This window comes from Pecten maximus, chromosome 2 (genome assembly GCF_902652985.1).
Source record: "Pecten maximus chromosome 2, xPecMax1.1, whole genome shotgun sequence".
In the NCBI taxonomy this organism is placed as follows: Eukaryota; Metazoa; Mollusca; class Bivalvia; order Pectinida; family Pectinidae; genus Pecten; species Pecten maximus.
The window spans coordinates 22,294,465-22,314,805 of NC_047016.1; the positions used below are offsets into that span (position 1 = coordinate 22,294,465).

Sequence of the window (20,341 nt, forward strand, 5' to 3'; positions counted from 1 at the left end):
ACCGTTCACAGGGTGAAATAAGTTTATAAACTATTATTAATACACTCTAACATGGGTAAATTATTATTAGAATGTGGGAAATTATACGTTGTTAATTCTTGAAGTTTATTTAATATTTAGTGTTTATTTACACGTAAAATAAATCAAACTATATAACTCTAGAATGTGGTATAATTTTATTGTACATGTTTAAAATATTTTTTGATATAATTTCGAGAATTTATAAAAAATGCACCTTTCTTTGTCGCCCCAGTTACTTCCCCTTACTGTATACTAATACATGTCGGTGATTTATCACTAAAATCTGGATTTTTAATGTCACTAAAATCGTTCAATACTGACTATAACCAAGCCTCATTTTAACATTAAAAAAAATTAATTCATTGCAACGATAACTCAAGCTACCTTATGCAGCTTGTGTCGTGTTCTCAACATGTTCACGAACTTGTGGTGTAACTTGACAGGCCGATCACACAAGGATCAACCTGCATATCTCGTAAACCTGTAAGCCTACTGAAAGTTCGTCGTCAGCACTATTCGGAACTTTCGCAGGTCGGGAAAAAATATTTCAAAAACTATACTAGTATAAAATTACAATGTTTCGATAGCAATATATTAGCTCATAGGTAAGTGAGGCATATCTTACTCCATTTCCCCCTGAAAAACCTTCCAATATTCGTATTTTTTAGAATAAATCTTGACCACCGACATCAAAAGCAACACATGCTCGAGATTAAAAAAAACACATTGGTAAATGATAAATGTAAATGAGATAATCATTTTTATGATATGGACTTCTTTCTTTTATCTGAAACATGAGTAAAGGGAAACAACTATTGAACGACTTGGTTTTGATAGTTACCCGAATTTAGTGCACGATATAGTTTGGATAGTAACTAGTCTATCATTTAGTACCATAAGGCGTGCTTGTGCATTGTTTTCCTCTTTTGTTGCCTTCCCTCGTCATAAATAACCCTAGCTGTGTCGAGAACGTTACTGGTAAATCACTTTGGACCTTCTACAAACAGCTTTCGTACACATGTTGAGTGAGTTATTTAAGATCATTTAATTAAGCCGTAGCAGCCTTTGATTGTAGTTGAAATGATTGGAATCAACTTATTAACTGCAAGAAATAGCAAGGGTACTTTTGTAAGGTTATACTGATTTATATATTCATACAAGCCTCGACAGATTGTTTTGGTGTAGGAAGTTACGTAAAGATAATGATAATTACTTTTACGTCAAACACAATTCAAGGCGATTAGACATTGGATATTTGTGACTATTTTTAGGAACAGAGTCTGAACTCGCTAGGAGTTTTATTTGTCACACATCACAATAATTCCATGAAGTCGACATGCAATAGTCATCAGGAACATACTTTGACGAATCCTATTGTAATGTGTGTGAAGTTGATTTTCAGAGTTTCCGTGATGTCTTCAAACCTAACACTGCAACTTATATATGTATCTGTATGTTACTGGTTTGCCTTCAATACTGAAGATAGCACCAGGGGGGATTGCCCAAAGTTAGTAATTTGGACGATTTGAATGTTTCTAATTTGTTGATATTCACACACGAGGGACTAAGGTTGTTCTAGCCTTTGATCGCGCGGGGAAAGAAACTGTTCTTAAAATGTCACAATCAGTTAGAATGTATTTAAAGGTTTGCTGGTGGCGTTGTCTACTTTTAGATGAGATTTGTCAGTGTAGTTTTCAAGAGGGATCGCCACTAGGCCATTTTACAATTCTGTACATCATTATGATTCGGTGTTCTCGATCACCTAGAGGAGTGAGGTTGAGTTTCAGTTTACTAAAAGGTCTTATTTACTGTCGATGTCCATGATTACGTCTACAGAATCTACACAATCAGTGTAGCCTGCGGCATATTCAGATCCTGTTAATTAAAGCAGTATAGAATTCAAACAAGACTTTCGTGGAGTCAACTATCAACAGAAACGAGAAGTTTCTATGGTGATACCTGTACATATTATGTCGGTGAAGGCGTTTTTTCCGGAGCCGTGGTATGTAGTCTATTATGGAATCCTCATGTTTATGATGGACAAAAGGTGTCATGCGTTCAAAATAGTTCTGTATACTGGCTACAGTATGTCGTATCATACAGCGTGTGTGCGTAAGTTTGAGACATGACCTGGATTTGACCAAGATTTTTCATGGCGGGTGTTGTCGCTGAAGCAGAAGACGCTTACTCTAATGAAACACCTGGTATTATTATCATTGTATTATTTTAAAGGTATTTGTATTCTTTATATTTTTATTCGTGTTTTTTGCCCCGTTTTATTTAACCACTGACATGCTTTGGTGATCAATGTACAATTCGACTAAAACATATCCATTTTTAGCTCAGGTTCTTATACTTTTGACGACACCTCCGATATCTGCATTGATTCCGACTGAAACAGGAAAGAACGAGTTACTCAAATATCAGTACATTGATGTTAAGTTATAACAGCGATTTAATAACATTATCATATATATATACGGGTATACGGTTTATGAAAAAAACAACCACTTCATGGAAATTGAAATCCGGACTTGGCTCATATTAACATGTCATCTCTTTGAGAATTTTGCAATACCTGGATTTGGTCTAGATTTACATGTCATCTCTTTGAGAGCTTGGCATTACCCGGACTTGGTCTAGATTTACATGTCATCTCTTTGAGAACTTGGCCTAACCTGGACTTGGTCTAGATGTACATATAATCTCTTTGAGAGCTTGGTATTACCCGGACTTGGTCTAGATTTACATGTCATCTCTTTGAGATCTTAGCCTAACCTGGACTTGGTCTAGATGTACATATAATCTCTTTGAGAGCTTGGTATTACCTGGACTTGGTGTAGATTTACATGTCACCACTTTGAGAATTTGCTATTATCTGGACTAGATTTATATGCCATCACTTTGAGCACTTGGCATTACCTGCACTGGGTCTAGATTTACATGTCATTACTTTGAGAACTTGCCATTACCTGGACTACATTCATATGCCGTTGATAAGGACAGACACTGTTATCCGTGTACTTTTCAATTATAATCTTATTTTGTTACTTTTTTATTCTGATTTCGGATAACGGTTCTATTTAAACGTCTGTACTCTCTTTTTACATCGTGAAATGATAGGCTCTACAAAAACGCTTAAACCGATATTTTGATATATAAGAATACATGTACATTAATAAGTCGAAAAGAATAACAATGACAACATTTTCATTTTTTTCAAAATTTTATTCTCTCCTTTGCTTTGCAATAATGATGTCTTGGAAGAGTAAACCGAATAACCGCCACAAGGGGACGCTTTACATTTGATTAATCGCCAGTAGGGGGCGATATGGAATCATGAATGATGTCAGGAAAGTGATTTATTGATAACTGCAAACTGATTTGGTTTTGCATGTCTCAAAAGAAACCACAACAAATCAACCATGCTAAACATGGCGATAATAAAACCCCAAAACCTCTAAAACAGGAAGTATATTAACACTCGGATACTACTCTACAGTCTAGGATAATAAATGCTTTACTAATTAAATATTTCATAAGAAGACATTTCTGGTGTTTGATCCGATACTGCTATAAATATTACCACTCAAGTTTGAATTCAAAATAAAGAATACTTTTTGCTTTTTATCACGATTGAAAAATCATTAATGTCGGTTACTTTCGGTAGAATAGACAAGTAAAATAAATAATTGGAGGAAATTATCCAATCACACTATTGGAAAAAAAATCCAAAAACACGTTTGCATAAAAATTAGATGTGTCTCCTGACATTAAGTGCCTAATAACGATCCGGCAAAAAGAAAAAAATCATCATTGTTGCGTGCAGTTTACGAAGGAGAAAATAATTATACCTTAATGATGTCACTCCGATGTTTTTTCGAACTATGACAAAAATATGCTGATAACATAATGTGCTGTAGTCAAAAGCGTTCATCAAGAAACATAATTCACCTCAAATATTTCAATAATAGAAGTAAAGTAATGCGGGGAAGATGGGTAAATACCATTTTGCTTTGCAGAAATAAATAACTGGGAATTAACACCCTGACTGGCAAAGCCGTATATTGTGAAATGAACATGATATTATTTTATACACCAATGTAAAATATCTTCAGATTAATTTGATTATTGATTTATATACATTATATGAATGATCAAATATAACATACATTAGTCCATAAAATTATCACACAAATGACCTAGTAACCTACACATGGCCTATATAAAGTACCAATGTATTCCTCAGATGATCTAGCGATCTAAACATGACCTATTCATTAACAACAAAGTTACCATTCAGGACCAACGACCAAAATATGACCTAATCAGTAACAACAGTTACCATTCAGGACCAACGACCAAAATATGACCTAATCAGTAACAACAGTTACCATTCAGACCCAGCGACCAAAATATGACCAAGATAGGTAGTATCACTGAGGGAGGTTTAATAACGCGAGAAAAAATTACAATGAATGTTCTCTTTTACAACAAAGATATTGTTTTCAGCGAAAAATGTCAAATGGTAGCAAAAATGAATGAAAACAAATCACTAAGATGTTAATCCAAACATGTTTTTGTTAGATTCCCAACAAACCTTGTGGATGCTGGATTAACAGAGGAGTAGCAAGGATGTACGACACGCCGTCGATACATTTGTTTACCAGTTTAACTCTCTCTTTAGATATCTGTGTAACAAAATAGGTCTGGGAAATCGCTTGATGAATGATCAGTATGTTAAAATATTGTTTAATATGAAAATTACATCATATTGCAATGTTGAATATGGATATACAAATACAATGTCATAATATACGATGTATAAACAGGACAATTGATATATTACACAAGCTATTGTTATGTTATTCAGGAATGATAGCTAGGTATAAGTAGTAGAACAATTCAAATCACATACATACCTATTTCCCTGTTCTGATATAGTTACCATCTTCGCCTGCCAAGAGTGTTCATCACGATACTGTCCTCAAATGAAGGAACTGGATCGTAACCATTGGTAAGTGTAGATTTATTTATGACATCTTCGCTTGCCAAGGGTGTTGATCACAATACTGTCCTTACAGGAAGGTAATGGATTGTATCCTTGGTAAGCGGATATATTAGGTTTTTATGCAAGCATCAAACATGGTTGGTTTACCTCGGAATTACCGTAGTACGTATAATCTGTGATTCCCGTAACGATTAGTAGGAAGGTGTGAAGGTGTCGATGGTAGCTTGCCTGTAAGAGTCTTCCTATACGTAAGTTGAGACAATGATTACTGTATTTAGGAATATGAGCAACTCCCTGTGTGAATATATACCGATATACCATCTTTCCATTGTTTTTGCCGACTTTCTAGCCATATATCTACCCTACGAGCGTTCCTTAACTTAAGTAAAAGAAGATCCCCTTACCGGAAAATAGTGTTTATAATTTTTTCCGTTAAGGACAGTTTCTTTAATTTCTGCAATGTTTTTCGAAGACAAAAATCTTAAGTTCAGGAAAACTCGTGAAAGCAGTGTAAACTTCCCAAAATTCTAAACATAGTTAATATGTTTATATGTTACGTATTCACAGGATTAAAGACGAACAACTACTTGTTCAACGTTAAAATGTACATACGTATATCACAAGCAATACTAGTCATCAGCGTTAGCTAAACTACTAGTACACTGATATTGTAGTGTTCCTTTGCTCAGCTTATGATTTCATGGAAGGTTTTTTTGTAGTATGTACACATTATATATAATACCCAGCATAAGAATTGCAATTCAAAACAGTAGCAGACATCTAATATAGTCGCCAGACATTAAAGGAAAGCACTCATCGATAACACTAGTGTTTACTATATTAAATAGGTCACAAATGGAAACAGGGATTCGGAAAAAAATATCACAATACATTACAATAAATATATACAACTTCGCTACCACGGTAAATAGCAAGTCAACTGAGCTTGGTATATACAAAATATAATTTGGTCCGGTCCGACATATTCGCTCGTATTCAATCTCTAAAACGTAACAATTTTGCATTTAAAAGTCAATCGATGAATGGTTTAGCTAAACTCTCAGCCCGCAAGTCTATATACAAAAGCTGAATTCTGACTTGTGATTATTTAAGTTTAGACAAGAACGTTTTATTATAAAAATTATAATCCTGTTTTTGATGTGTCGTACGAAAGTTCAGTTGATCTGCTATTTACCGTGTCGCCTGGTACATTGTAAAACAACACTTCTGAGGTAATTTAATGTTACATTGGGACACACATCATGTAAAAATGTAAAATAAAACTCAACAAAACATCTGTATTTACAATAATGATAGAGATAAAAATCTATCAACATTAACAAAATGGAAATCGACTTTCCTAACCATATTTGGTTAATATAAATACTACTATAAATAGATCACGTGGTACACTAGATTGCAGTAAGGTAAGAACTAGTCTGATAAAATATTGAAGATTATCTTATTGTATTTTATTTATTCAGCACGTAGATTAAAGGACACTTCATTGAAATTTTAAAAATCAAAAACAATAATATATACACACATCATTTATGCAATAGAACTGTACTTTGTCACTGATACCATTACAAACTTTAAGTTGAATACTGACGGCTTATAGATTACGTGGAAGTATGACAACGTCATCAGTTCAATTATGTTAAGCATTATAATTAATTAGATTTTTGTTGAATCGATAATTACCAAATATTCACACGTACCGGTAAGTTCCGGAAATAAAATTACCATATTTCATCTTTCTGCGATATTTTTATTTTAGCTTTGGACTTGATATTAAACCTGTGCATGTATTTTGATAAACACACTGTAATGTTTATATTCAGTTTTGTTTTTATTTACATGCAGTCTACGTCGTAGGTTTTTGTTTCAGCTGTCACATAATGCTTGTTGATCATTCTAAAACATCGTTAGCTGATATCGTATCGGGCAGACATTATTTTTGATACTTTATATACAACATATCACTGATGTGTAATACAATGATGTCTTAAAAGTAGTGTTAGAAGAAAACAAGTGATTTTAAAAATGCGGAAACAGAACAGTGTAACAAGATAATTACATTATATCGATTTATGACACCATAAGTCACGTGATAGACGCCTACGACGTGCGACAAATTTCAGTAAAAGTACAAAACGATATTAATAAAATCCGACTTTAACGTCTTATTTACGAGGTGTTATATTACCGCAGGGGCAATGTTGTTTACTGAAGTTTTCAAACGGATTTTAATGCGAAAGTAAATCAATTTTAAGATACACGCGGTTTAGATATAACATTTGTGACATTTCATTTGTGACTGGATATTCTTCTATAGTACGAAGGCATATACAATGTATTGTATGACAATGTTGTTAAAAACGTCAAATTAATTCAACCAATCGGATAGCAATTATAACCGTGTTCGCTTTTCTTTGATTTTCGTGGTAGAATTTGTGTGAAGATTTGATGTTTCATACTGTCACAGTATCCTATCAGATCTCAAATCGTATAACAAATATCACATCATTTGCGCCTTCCTTGTACCATAAATATGTCTTTACTTTCTACAATTACGATAGCCACACACTGGGATATGTATCGCCTGTTCGAAAAGGAGCCACCGACCAGTCTTTATGCGCTTGGGACTCATTCATGGTTACTAAAGCAACCCATGACCAACACTATGTATGAGGTCAAAGTTCAGCACATTTCTCCGCTGGCACGTAAACAGTAGTTACGACTGCTGTGGTCTTGTGATTGCTGGAAGTTTCTGTAGCGTTGTCTTGGTTACCGTTGTTACCAATGACGACACCCATGGATTCCATAGAAGTACACCTTTTCATCATCATTCTCTTCATGTTAGCTCTGTCCTTCCTCACACTCCGACTGGAAATCAGAAAAAACAGGAAATTAATGCCAATAGCAATTATAAATGACGACTGGCTATACTTTACATATAATAATAACGTTTGAAATAAAATGCTGTATATATAGTTCTCTATTTTTTCCCTTTAATATGAACTTCATTTTAGAAAATGTTATTAATGTAACTTTGGCAATCTATCATTACGTTTATAAGAAATTACATCTGTATATATCCTCAGAAGAAGTGGGTGTTGTTTCATACAAACACGTGTAGAAATTATTACATAGCAAACCTGTCACCGCAGAAATTGGCTTGTACGTTTGAATGCAGTGTATAATGGTATAGATCTTTTAATGTCTGTAAACAGATAACTATACGCTGTTATGTTGCGGGACGTCGGTTAAAAAAGTGTAAATGGAGGTTCAAGGTAAGGGATCCATCTCAGATAATCAAATTATCCTACCAAGAGGCAATCACTAGTTACAAAAGTAACAACTATCGCCGTTATCAATACCAAACACAACATCCTTTGTATTCAACGTCAAATATATGATTCATGTATCTGCTCAATTTAGTCAGTGATATTTTATCTTTTACATAAAGCGTTTATATCCAAATGTCGCAGACCGCCTTGCGCTTAGCCTTGGTGTTTTGTTTAGAATGCCTTAATCCTCATGTTGTAGATGGTTTTGTACTTATCTTGTATTATTTTGCATGAAATATTGATATCCAAATGTCACAGATCGCGTTGCGCCTAGCTTGTGTGTTTTTTTTCCATTTTATAAAACTCTCATAGAGATAGTCCTGAGTCTGTGGTGTTTTTGCATAAAACGCCTTTATATCCAAATGATGAAGATTGCCTTACGTTTAACTGTAGTGATGGTGTAGAAAAGTTTTAGTGTAATAGGTAAACAGTGATCAAACAGAATATTGACAGTAATAAGTGTTGTATCAATCTAGTTAAAATATAGATGTTCATTGTCACTTTGGTACATGATTAGCTAACACCATCGCATAAGGGGTCACGTTCTGGTCACCATTGCTATTTCAATATTTCACTTTCAGGTCGAATTTTCAATTTTTCGATGTCATCAATATCATCTATTCGTCACATCATGCATCTGAAGCTAACCATTTCGGCACAGAATGTATAAAGCTATATGCTACGTTGGATGAAATAACTTGAAAACACATTGTCAGATTATGCAAGCTTTGCACCCAAGTCATGATATTTCGCACAAACTAAATTCACTTCCCAGATTCTGTAAGTAGATTGGTTAATCCAAAAAGTCATCCTGACGTGACCCCTTATGCAATGTCGTTAGATGTCCATGTAACGTAGGGAGAATGACCATCTAGATTTTAATTATGGTCCGTGATCATTTATATGTATAAATCGTCTATAGCCTGTGATTATTTGTATGTATAGATCGCCCATAGCCTGTGATCATTTGTATGTATAGCAGACTAAGTAGATCTGTCTTATGTAAATGAGCAGCATGTTGTAACTATAGTGTTTTGAAACAATTCCAGAACACGGCTAACTCACACTAATTAAGGCAATGCCTAAAAAGCTTCAGCTCAGTAAGAAACATGCCAAATACACGTGCACGGCATGTTCAGGGAGGACATATCTGTCATGCATTTGTGTTTAGGCAGTTTGGTGCAGGCATTCGTGTCTTGTCTAAAATATTTCATATGAATTAAGCGAGGGTAATAGTTATGTTAGCGACTACTAAAATTTACGGCAGACCGTCACAGAAGTATAACTGTACATAACAATATAATAGTAGAATTATACTCTGTTGGGTTTTTAACCCTTCGACAGCGGCGAAGAGGAGCGGTCGATGTATAACATTGACGCTCCGAAATTTCCGTAAAACTGAGTTGATAAAGCTGTACAAATATATTCATTTTTTTGGTTATTTATAGACATTTCCGTAAAGAGTTATAGTCAATACACGGCAGAACAATTAGCTAGGTCGGGAAATGGAACTGATAAGTGTGCGTTCACAGTAAAACGTTTAATCTTCCATGCATATCCAAAATGTTATTGAAATAAATAAAAGAATAAACAGAAAAATACAATTTACTGCGATTCCTTTTTATCATTTAAGAATAATTCCTATATACATATAATATCAAAGCGTCGGCGGCGATACAAACGGTGTCATGTTCAAATAAAATATGAAAAAAATAAGAAAAGAATAAGAATAACAGATATCTCGCTCTCGCCTGTAGTAATGTGATTTCTGATGGGACCTAAACCAACATTACTTCATTTTAAAAAATGCGTGGAATATATTTACAACCGATTGCTCACAGACGGATGAACGTCATACTTTAATACGAGCCGATACATGCAGATGTCTAAACAGCCCCGCCAATGCAAGTCATTATTACCACAGTTCCCTTGTGTTTATTACCTCAGAGATGACACGTAAACTCGTGCTGGTTTTTTTTACCTCGGAGATGACACGTAAACTCGTGCTGTTTTTTTTTTTTTACCTCGGAGATGACACGTAAACTCGTGTTGTTGTTTTTTTTTACCTGAGATGACACGTAAACTCGTGTTGTTGTTTTTTTACCTCGGAGATGACACGTTACCTCGGAGATGACACGTAAACTCATGTTGATTTTTTTACCTCGGAGATGACACGTAAACTCGTGCGGATATAAGACACACGGAGGGAAATGAAGTGGGTTACCACCTCACGACTCGTTGAAAGCGACAAGCAAATACATCAAACATATTTAACGTCTATATAATAAGTTTCACGGAACCGACGGATTATTAGTCAGTTCTGGATTGACTTTCAAAACAAAAGATCGTTAGAGACAAGAACTAATATGCTTGACTTTATCAGAATCTTAAACCCAAAGGAAGCTTTTGAGGAAGGCAGATATAATTTTACTGTGAGGTAGTCTCGCGTTACGGCGCTCATGAGCTCGGTGACATTAACACCGTCCATCACGAGATACTAATACTGTCGGCAGGCTGATGGTAGCACAATATTCTTTAACGTTTTAAACAAAATATGTATGAAGGTAGTGATTGTTTCTATAACAATCGTGTCCTTGTACATCTTTAAAACATTTCATAAAAATCACAATCCCATTCGTGATAATGGACATCAAACACTACAAAGATACAGTATCTGGTATTATTTTCATCTAACTCCCCGGGTACTTCAGTTCGCTCCCACTTTGGGCCAATAAGAGTATAATAACTGTTGTAAAATGTGGTTGGCTGATTCCCGGATGACACTGGAATAAGCGTGTTATACACTTATCAATGAGTTATAAATATCAGTCCTATTTACCAACTTTATTCACCAGTTCAATACGGCGATGTCTAGATTGACTAGCCTAATAAAGGTGATTGGTCACCGCTTATTGATACATGCCATCTAGAAAAGAACGTGTAAAACACACAAAAAACCCAATGATGTCCAGTCAATAGATTGACGTTACTACGGTGTAAGAAGAGATGTTATTTTCACTTGTTTCAAACTCGGAGCTGACCAGGATTCTACTTAACAAGTGATTAAAATGCAGATTAATTGAAGAATATGGATTGAAATGACAACATTCTGGAAAGGAGAGTTTTGCTTGGAGTAAACCGGAAACTGCATTTATCAGATTACCAACTAGTAAAGTCATACTTTCAAAGAAACACAAACTCATGATTATCAAAAGTACAAATTACCAAAACAAGAGCAGGAAGCGATACTGGAGGCCAGTATAAGCTACCGTGGGGCAGAAACCATACAGCCCATGCTCTTTACAAGACGGCTTAAAGGACAGAAGACTAAGTATATAACCAGGCGATACATGCAAGTTCAGTGGAACAGAAACCAGTAACAGGAAATAAAGCTTTTCAAGTAAATATTCCGGAAAGAAAGTGGAATCCCAAGCACCTCATGAACGAGGCATGCACCATGACACAAATCCAGTTAAGATTTTCAGAACATTTTTGGTAAGAAATATAAATGAAGATAGAAATTGCAGTATGAAGGCAGAAATAGGTTTGCTTGCAAAGGATATTTAAACCAATCAAAACCTAGAATGTTCTTACCTCTTGGCTATCAAGACAACAGAAGCTTTCCACCAAAACTGATTTCATGGTGCTACCTTCTGGGAACCGGTAAGTCAAACATATTGAGTTACAGTGAGGCAAAATACATGTAACCATGGTAACATCACTAGAGCGGTGACAATACTACACAGGTGGCTATCCAAGGCACATCCATAGAGTCCATATAAGACTGCTGTGAGGGGAACAACCACTGCTGATGTGATTGAGCAAGTTCGTAAATGTTGCTACCAGAATCTAGTATCAGTTTCAACACAGGTGATCCCTATCAGTCTGTATCGAAGAATTGCTTATGGGACAAAATAAAGGACGACACCACGCTGCGGTAGTATTTGTTATAAACAATCATGGAAAGTAAATCCGAAAGGAGTGCAAACAATTACGACTATGCGGACGAATTTCAACATCAAACCGAAAGATACCCTAAGATCGAGTTTTGATTCCTTTGTTTTTGCTATGAATTACATTGATGAAAATAATGGAAATTAAACGAGTGCAGATAGTTCATTGAAAATCTTTCTGCAAACATTTATAACAAATAATCAGAGTTGGTTTAATGTCAGCAAGAAATACGTTTGTAGTAATAACTAGTTTTGTTTCCAACATTAGAACTGGTGCATTAAAGTTTTGATATACCGGTGACTAAGATGGGCTGTATTTTACATAAAGTGCACCATTTTTTTAAGTGCCATAGAACATCATACCAAGTCAAGAAACGCGACCGTATGACTAAACAGCCTTGTATGTACTGGCTTCCCTTCCAGTTTATGTCCAGCTGGCGTCTTGCTGTTATCCGTATCTCTCTCGCGTCAATTAGTGTTCTGAATGAATGTTTTTGTTATTCTCATCTCATTGCTCAGAAAAACAAAGACGATAATGCAATTTTGTAATTGAATTACTGAGACCGAAAACAGACAGCGTGACAAGAATTGAGATGCATTGCTGATTAAATCTATTAAGGAGGATTGTAGACTCTAAAGCAATATCGATATATAAGGTTGCCCTTATAACACACGGCAATTAAAGCAAGAAAATCCCGACACGTGAACAAAACCTTAAATTGAATTATATATCGATGGGAGAAGGCCAAAAGTAAAACAAATACATTTTGTGCGTTAACCCTTGCAACAGTACTAAAAATACACTAGATTCAGTGCCATAACACCGCTGAAGTCAAGCTCAGTTAAATAAAGTCAAAGAGCATCAAAAGAGTGTCTATCTCCGTTTCATAACAAAAATATAGAATATTTCTCAAATAGATCAGGGTGGCGACCACAGAATTTGGCAACAGTCTTCATTAACTTGTTTGTCTCAAAGCCCTGTCTTGAAAATTTGAGCAGTTTACTTCCATCGCGAAATGACAATTATAAGAATATTTTGGCATCTGTATGTAGCTGCACTAATTAAACTCTGTCTGTAGGAAAGTAGAATGCTCCGTTCAGTAATGGCCTAAGCTTAGAGATAGGCCGTCGGTATTGTCACTTGGTAACAACATGGCTGTTGCAGAATATCTTAAAGTGTCCCTATTTCCTTGTTCAGAAGAGTGATACGGTAGGGACAATAAGATTCCTAAAATTTAAAGACAACATACCGATATACATTATTGATCTAGAAAGTGAAACTGCGCGACCTTGCAATGTCCTGATATGAAACAAAAAGCATGCTGTGCCAGAGAGGGTATTATGTAGTGCCAATGGATATTGGCACGAACTCAACCAGGATCTTTCTCACAAATTTCTTCTCGTATTAAGGTGTTCTTGGTAAATCGTCTTTGTTGACAGTAGTACAAATTCATAATTCTTGACCTCTGCTTTTCTATCGATACTATTGAATGATTTTCATTTGCATGGGTTCGCTTATCTTTTAAAATGTCTTGCGTTATGACAAGGTATATTTATATGGAGTGCATTTCGATATTTTTTGTGTCTAGATTCCGCTATTGACAGCCACAGAATATCATTAAGTATAATTTAAAATATGTCTGTCGTATTTGTGCCTTTATTTCTTAACTCATTCACATTAAATTGCTGTCAGGTTTACCGTTTTTTTATGTGTGTGTTACTTTTGTATCCTATGGCATTGCCCAAACCTCTTTGTGTCTCATTCAAATAAAAATTTGGCGAAATGATTTTTCTTGTCTTAGACCGAAAATTGTCGTATGCAGCAACAAGCTGTTAAATTAAGAAAACAGACTCTCATTAGTTTGAACCTTCAACATATATATGTTCACTGTCAATAAAAGTTCTGAAATGACTCCAGTTGTTGCGAGGTGTTAACACTCAATAAACACCTGACTAATTAGAGTGCTTCGTTTTATTAAATCTTGACGGTAACAACACCTAATGGTATTTTACGGGTTATATTATTAACGATTAAGCTTCTTTCATTGGATAAAAACAACAATACAAAAGAGTCATCTCAACAACAAAGATGGAATAATAACCGAAACAATCTTATTTATTCATAAACGAATCATGTTTGTTACAATTCCAAAACAAACACTTGACAAGGCACACATGTTTTTCTCCTCGCAGCTAACACCTGTTTATATCGCCAACAGAAATGTACCCGCCATTTCCTGTTCAATTAGTGTCATTATGCCGCACGCACACAATGTATGCAGCATTCTGTTGACGGAGTATCAAGTAATACTGATAGATGTATTTACAAATCATATGACCTACTTTTGGAGTTTATGATATGAAGGGATATAAACATAGTTCACTGTATGAACTAAGAAAACTTAAAATGACTGAGGAATTATTATTTGTATAAACACGCAGTCGGGGCATCATATCGTATCCTGTACACGTGTTTTAACATGTAAGGTTACTTAACAATGATCAGCAAAAATTATATATTTGAACTAAATACTAGCTACAGATTTTATTTACAAACATTTTCATCAGACAAAAACATCTTTTTGATGTGAATGGACAATTGGCCATCACATCGATGCTTGAAACATATGCGGTTTTATTTATTACGTCATTGAAAAGCATTATGTCTACAAAAATATGTAAAAAAAAAAGACAATTTAATATCTATTATAATGTTCTTACAAATTATGCGAGATTTAGGTGTCAATTAATATTCACACAACGTGAGATGTAGGAATAAACGATGCCACTTTATTCAGATGTAGGAAAGATGCCGCGTAAAATCACGTGATGTTTACATAAATACGTGATATGTTTGATAAGAAACGATTCTTTATATTTCACATATATTATATTTAAGCATTGATGTCATTTTTTTTTAGTTTCATCGGGGTATGAAACAAATTTTGTTTGCAAACTGTATGAATCCGCGTAGCAGATTCTTACAGAAGTTTGCAAACAAAATTTGTTTCATACCCCGATGAAACTAAAAAGAAATTGACATCAACGCTTATAATTAATTTTTGAAAATGATTTTCTAATCTTAAACATGTTTTATATACAATTTTACTGGTTTTAAATGGGATTCTTTTTTTCAAATCAATACGTAACGTCAATTGTCGTATTGTGACGTCACATTTTTCGCGCCATTCTCGGAATTTCTTTCTTAGAAGAATGAAAAGAATTTTTCGACCAATCACATTTGAGTATTTACCATGAAAACAAAGAAAAATTAATTATATATATATATGCATATATACATCGTATTTCAAAAATGCTGATATGAATTTTGCCTTAAGCTTAATTCTTTACTTAAAACATGATTAAGATATTTATGTTGATAGCCTAACAATATAATGTTATCATACTATATTGTAACGCAACAATATAATATCTAATACTATATTTGTTGCGAAACAATATGATATTAAATCCTATACTTGTACTACGAAAATATAATGAAACAAAGATGGCTGTAATTGCAACAAAACTACGGAAATAAATGACATCTAAAAATACCACAAACATGAAATTGATTATGTTCTCATGTAGGGCATACACAACATCAGATTCATGACAGTATAAAATAGCATCGGGAAATTCCAGATAAGCAAAGATTAATTACGTAAAATTACAAGGAAATGTCTCAGTCTGTTATTCTTAAATATATTAAACCCATAATGTAGGGAGTTAATTTCCGTAAATATGAAACCATGTTTTTTATTGATAAGAATGCAAAGCAGGCAATTAAAGCGGTTATTGGGCATGCTTGGGATTGAATCGTGCAACTATTTCTTTTTAAATTCCAAAGAAGCTTTATATTGGGTAAATCTGTTTGTTAATGCACACCAATACATGAAATCAGGGGCAAATACCAACTGTATATAACGCAAATACCACAATTACTTTAGACGTCGACCTTCAAAATGCTGCCTTTTAACTTTCTATGTTTGGTTATAATTCTTTATATCAAATACGAATCTCACACTGCTCTTCATCTTTAAATATATAGTAATTATATAAATAACTTATATAAAAACTAATCATTTACATATTTAATATGCATATCGAAACTTCAGTCAAATTTAATTTTAGAGCTTACACTGAATCATCGTGTTTTATGATAACAAAAATATTTAGGTTTCCATGGTTTAATAGATTCAATCATGTGACCAGGCTGCTATGCTAGAGTATCACAATATATTATGTAAATAATGGGTTTTATATGCCATACTCATTGATGATGGTATACTGTAGTATCATGGTGCAATTTTCAGTCGATGCTCTTACATAATATATTTCATAACAATGTATCAAAATTTTGTATATAAAGTTAAATAATAGTAACACATTGTTTAATTTTCACTAATCTTGACCAGTTATCTCTATTAAGTTCCTTACGTAATAAACAAAATTACCTACATGAAGATATCCAGGTAATATTTCCTACCTATCAATTATCTTTACCATGACTTAATTAATATATGTACCAAAGCTTCCATTAAATATATATATATAATGCTAAGTTACACTAGGAATACGATTATGATATCTTATCAAATATAACTATTTGGAGAGCTTTCTTTCTAATCTACCTTAACATATTTACAAAATTGAATGATAGAATTGAGCAATTTCATGAAATCTTTAACATATATACAGATGTACGTCATGATATGATAAAAGACTCCACTTAGACGTACGAGTCTGACAAGTTGAGCAAACATGTATTGAAAAATATCCTTCACTATCACTAACATTAATTATTTCAAGTTTCTAAACATATAATAATCCAACGTCACAATATCAGTGAAAATTACCAAAGGAAGAAGTTATTATTCACGTTTAAATAGTATCCTTCGTTATCGGGTCTTACCATGTAACTGACTTGGTAATGTATATAAAGGCGAATACCAAATCACACAGTATATTAAAAACCACGTTCATAACTGTAGGAACAGTTCTAAATCACTTTGCTGTATAATTTATAGTTTGGAGTTATTATTATTTTTGCCGATAATATCATATGAATTCAGATGCGGGAACGAGCCAAAGCAGAAATAAGATTCCACGTAAAAATCAAAATGACCCTGAAATTCATTAAAAAATTTAAAGGCAGTGTCTTCTTAAGACATTCATTTTCATAAAAGATTTCATGAATAAGAGTAGTTTATGTTGGTTAAAAAAACTTCGAACAATCAAGAAACAAATAATCTATAACACATTGACAACATCAAAAACAAACAAATAAGGTAAACAAACAAAAAAAGCATTCCAACATTATCAAGGGGTACACATAGCAGTCACACTCTCTTATTCCAACAACCATGATTGGAGACCCTGCAATTAATATAAAAAATTGATGTATGAAACGGTCGTAATATCAAATATATAATACATTATTACAAAATTCATACATGTACCTGTTATTTATTTTGGGTCATAGCAGTTGACAATATAATGGTTATAGGTAATGAGAGTGTTTAAGAAATAAAATAATCACAATTCCAAATTTGCAAAAATTCAGAGATCTCTTATAAAATAGTTTCTTTCCATGTGCGCTCACTTCCGGGGGCATCTGATATATCGTTGGAACTTGTTGTTCTATCACCGTCTTTACTATTGTCCATTATTGCTCGTGGTAAAGACCTACTCCTGTGTGAGGACGGAGAAGAGCTACCCCTACTGCTGATACGTGTATCAGAGTTCCTTTTCTGTAACTTGTGCAACTTTCTAGCCTTTTTCGGCTTTTCCTGAAGCACAGGGGAAGAATCTTCTCTAATGCTAGGATTAGCACTTGACGCAGAGCATGTATCTGCAATAACTCCTGAATCGACTTGAGCAACTTCTAGTGGATTTTGTAGTTTTGTCTGACGTTTCAATTTAGGCCGACCCGGCCGACCCGGCCGAACCACATCAACTTTTGGAGATTCACTTCCACGTTTTGGTTGATTTTGATATGACTGCTGGTAAGGCTCATCCGGTACCTTTCGTGGACCACCATTCCAAATTGTTGTCAGTCGTCTCGGTGCACCACGATCACGTGACTTTAACATGTACAGTCGATCACTTCCACTATCGGATTCTGTTTCATTGGTTGAATAATCAAAAGAACTTTTGTTGCTATAATTACTACTACAGTCTGCACGTGGATTATCATTCTTGTTGGCATTGTTATTGCTGTCATTTTGTAGCAGGGAGACTGTCTCTGGTTCCAATGATGGATACAATTGGCGCAGTGGACCTGGTGAAGGATCAGACAATAAGGGGTCGTTTTCTGTGTCCGAATCAATATCAGACTGAGATGTAGATTCAGTCGTGCTTTGGTCAAAACTTCGACCTTGTTGTTTGCTCGAGATTGAATACAAATTCATGTCATAAGGTCTCTCATCTCTGGACAGGGAATCAATCTTCTTTGTAAAATCTTGTACGAGGACGTTAAGACTTTCTGTATTAATATTATTAGGAGGAAATTCACTGGTATCTGTTAGCGACTTCAGTGATGACGATGATAAAGGCTTTGTAAGGTCGTCATTGGAAGGCAACAAAACCACAGTATCTGGAACTTTCGTTAAGGCCGTATCATTTTCCATGGCTTTTCCCATTGGATATGACGACACTGATGTTCCCGCCACTGATGCAGTGGTCATAGAGGCAGACAAGGCAGAATCAGAATTGGTTCTTCCACGATAAGGATAACTCTGACTTTTTGGGATGAAGTTAGGCATATCTTCCGATTGCTCCGAGTCTGACCTGACGGGGAATTGATGGACGGATCGAGGTGACAGGGTAGAGGCAGACGACATTTCACAACGGGAGTTTTGCATGCAGTTATAAGCTGTGGACATGCCAATATGCTCAGGGAGGACTAGCGGCGAATTGACGTCGGTCTCATTGTTATAATCATGCATATCTTTGGCGGGAGGGGTGTTGGAGGTAGCAGAAGTGCAGGGACAAACGTGGGTCAGTATTTGCGACAGGCTACTGCATTCCCCGTGGTTATCTATCGTCTCAACACATGAACCTACACTCATGTTGCACTTGGTCTCCATCATTCGATCATTTGGTAGCGTGTCTACTGGGGTAGGGATAGATTTACAGACACTGCAGTTATCTGGAGTTGTCAGTCCATCCGGGTTGTTTCTTGAAGCAGAGCCGGTATTACTGGCACTGTCTAGCTCATCTAGACTGTCTCGATTCCGGGGGCGGGGACCGTAGTGCAAGAAATCACTGTACAGAAAGAAGCAGAGAGAGAAATAGACCACAAACATTAAAAACACAAAAATAAAGCAGAATAGTGCACTGTATACATCTGTGATAGCCAGGTGCCTCATTTAAATATCTGTTAAACCAATCTCTTGTACTTATTATAACCAAATAAATGACCAGGAAAATCACTTGACGCAGACGTTTTGCAATTCTTTATCTGCCTGTCAATTTGAATTTCCCTTCTATGCATATAATATATGCTACATTTATACTGTTTAATGTCACTTTCAAACAGTTGACAGACAATACCGATTTTTTGTAATGCCTGTCCTGGAATATGTATTTTTCATTACTTTATATATATATATATATATATATGTGTGTGTATTTTGAAGATGATATTTGGTTACAAATGGATAGAATTGTGATTCCAAACCGAAATCAATAATACATGATAATAGTATTTAAACACCAAAAAATTAATATATACCGTTATGCTACCATACATTGATATACGCCAGGGGTCCTATCTATAATATATACTGGGAATTGCAAGGCCACCTTGTGATGTATACAGCACATATACTGACCCAAACTAAACAAAACGGAACAACAAAAAGTATAATAAACAAGTAGATAATATTTACTGATAGCTACAATATACAAAATTATAAACATTCAATATAAAACATGTGTAATAATAATATACAAGTATAATGTATGGAAATGCATACAAAAGTATGGAAGCATACTAA

General features: G+C 34.6%; 1 protein-coding gene across 9 annotated transcripts in view; it reads right to left on the reverse strand.

Annotated features, from left to right (window-relative positions):
- Positions 1-3,228: 3,228 nt before the first annotated feature.
- Positions 3,229-20,341, reverse strand: part of LOC117321526 (thrombospondin type-1 domain-containing protein 7A-like) — a 282,966-nt gene continuing 265,853 nt past the window's right edge. For 4 of the 9 annotated variants that reach the window (XM_033875956.1, XM_033875959.1, XM_033875957.1 and 1 more), the window contains one exon: positions 15,535-19,607. In XM_033875956.1, coding sequence (XP_033731847.1) covers positions 17,912-19,607 — 1,696 coding nt within the window. In that variant the 3' untranslated portion in view covers positions 15,535-17,911. Of the gene's footprint in view, positions 7,922-15,534; positions 19,608-20,341 lie in introns of those variants that run through there. The other 5 variants (XM_033875962.1, XM_033875961.1, XR_004531377.1 and 2 more) reach the window with 4 other exon arrangements.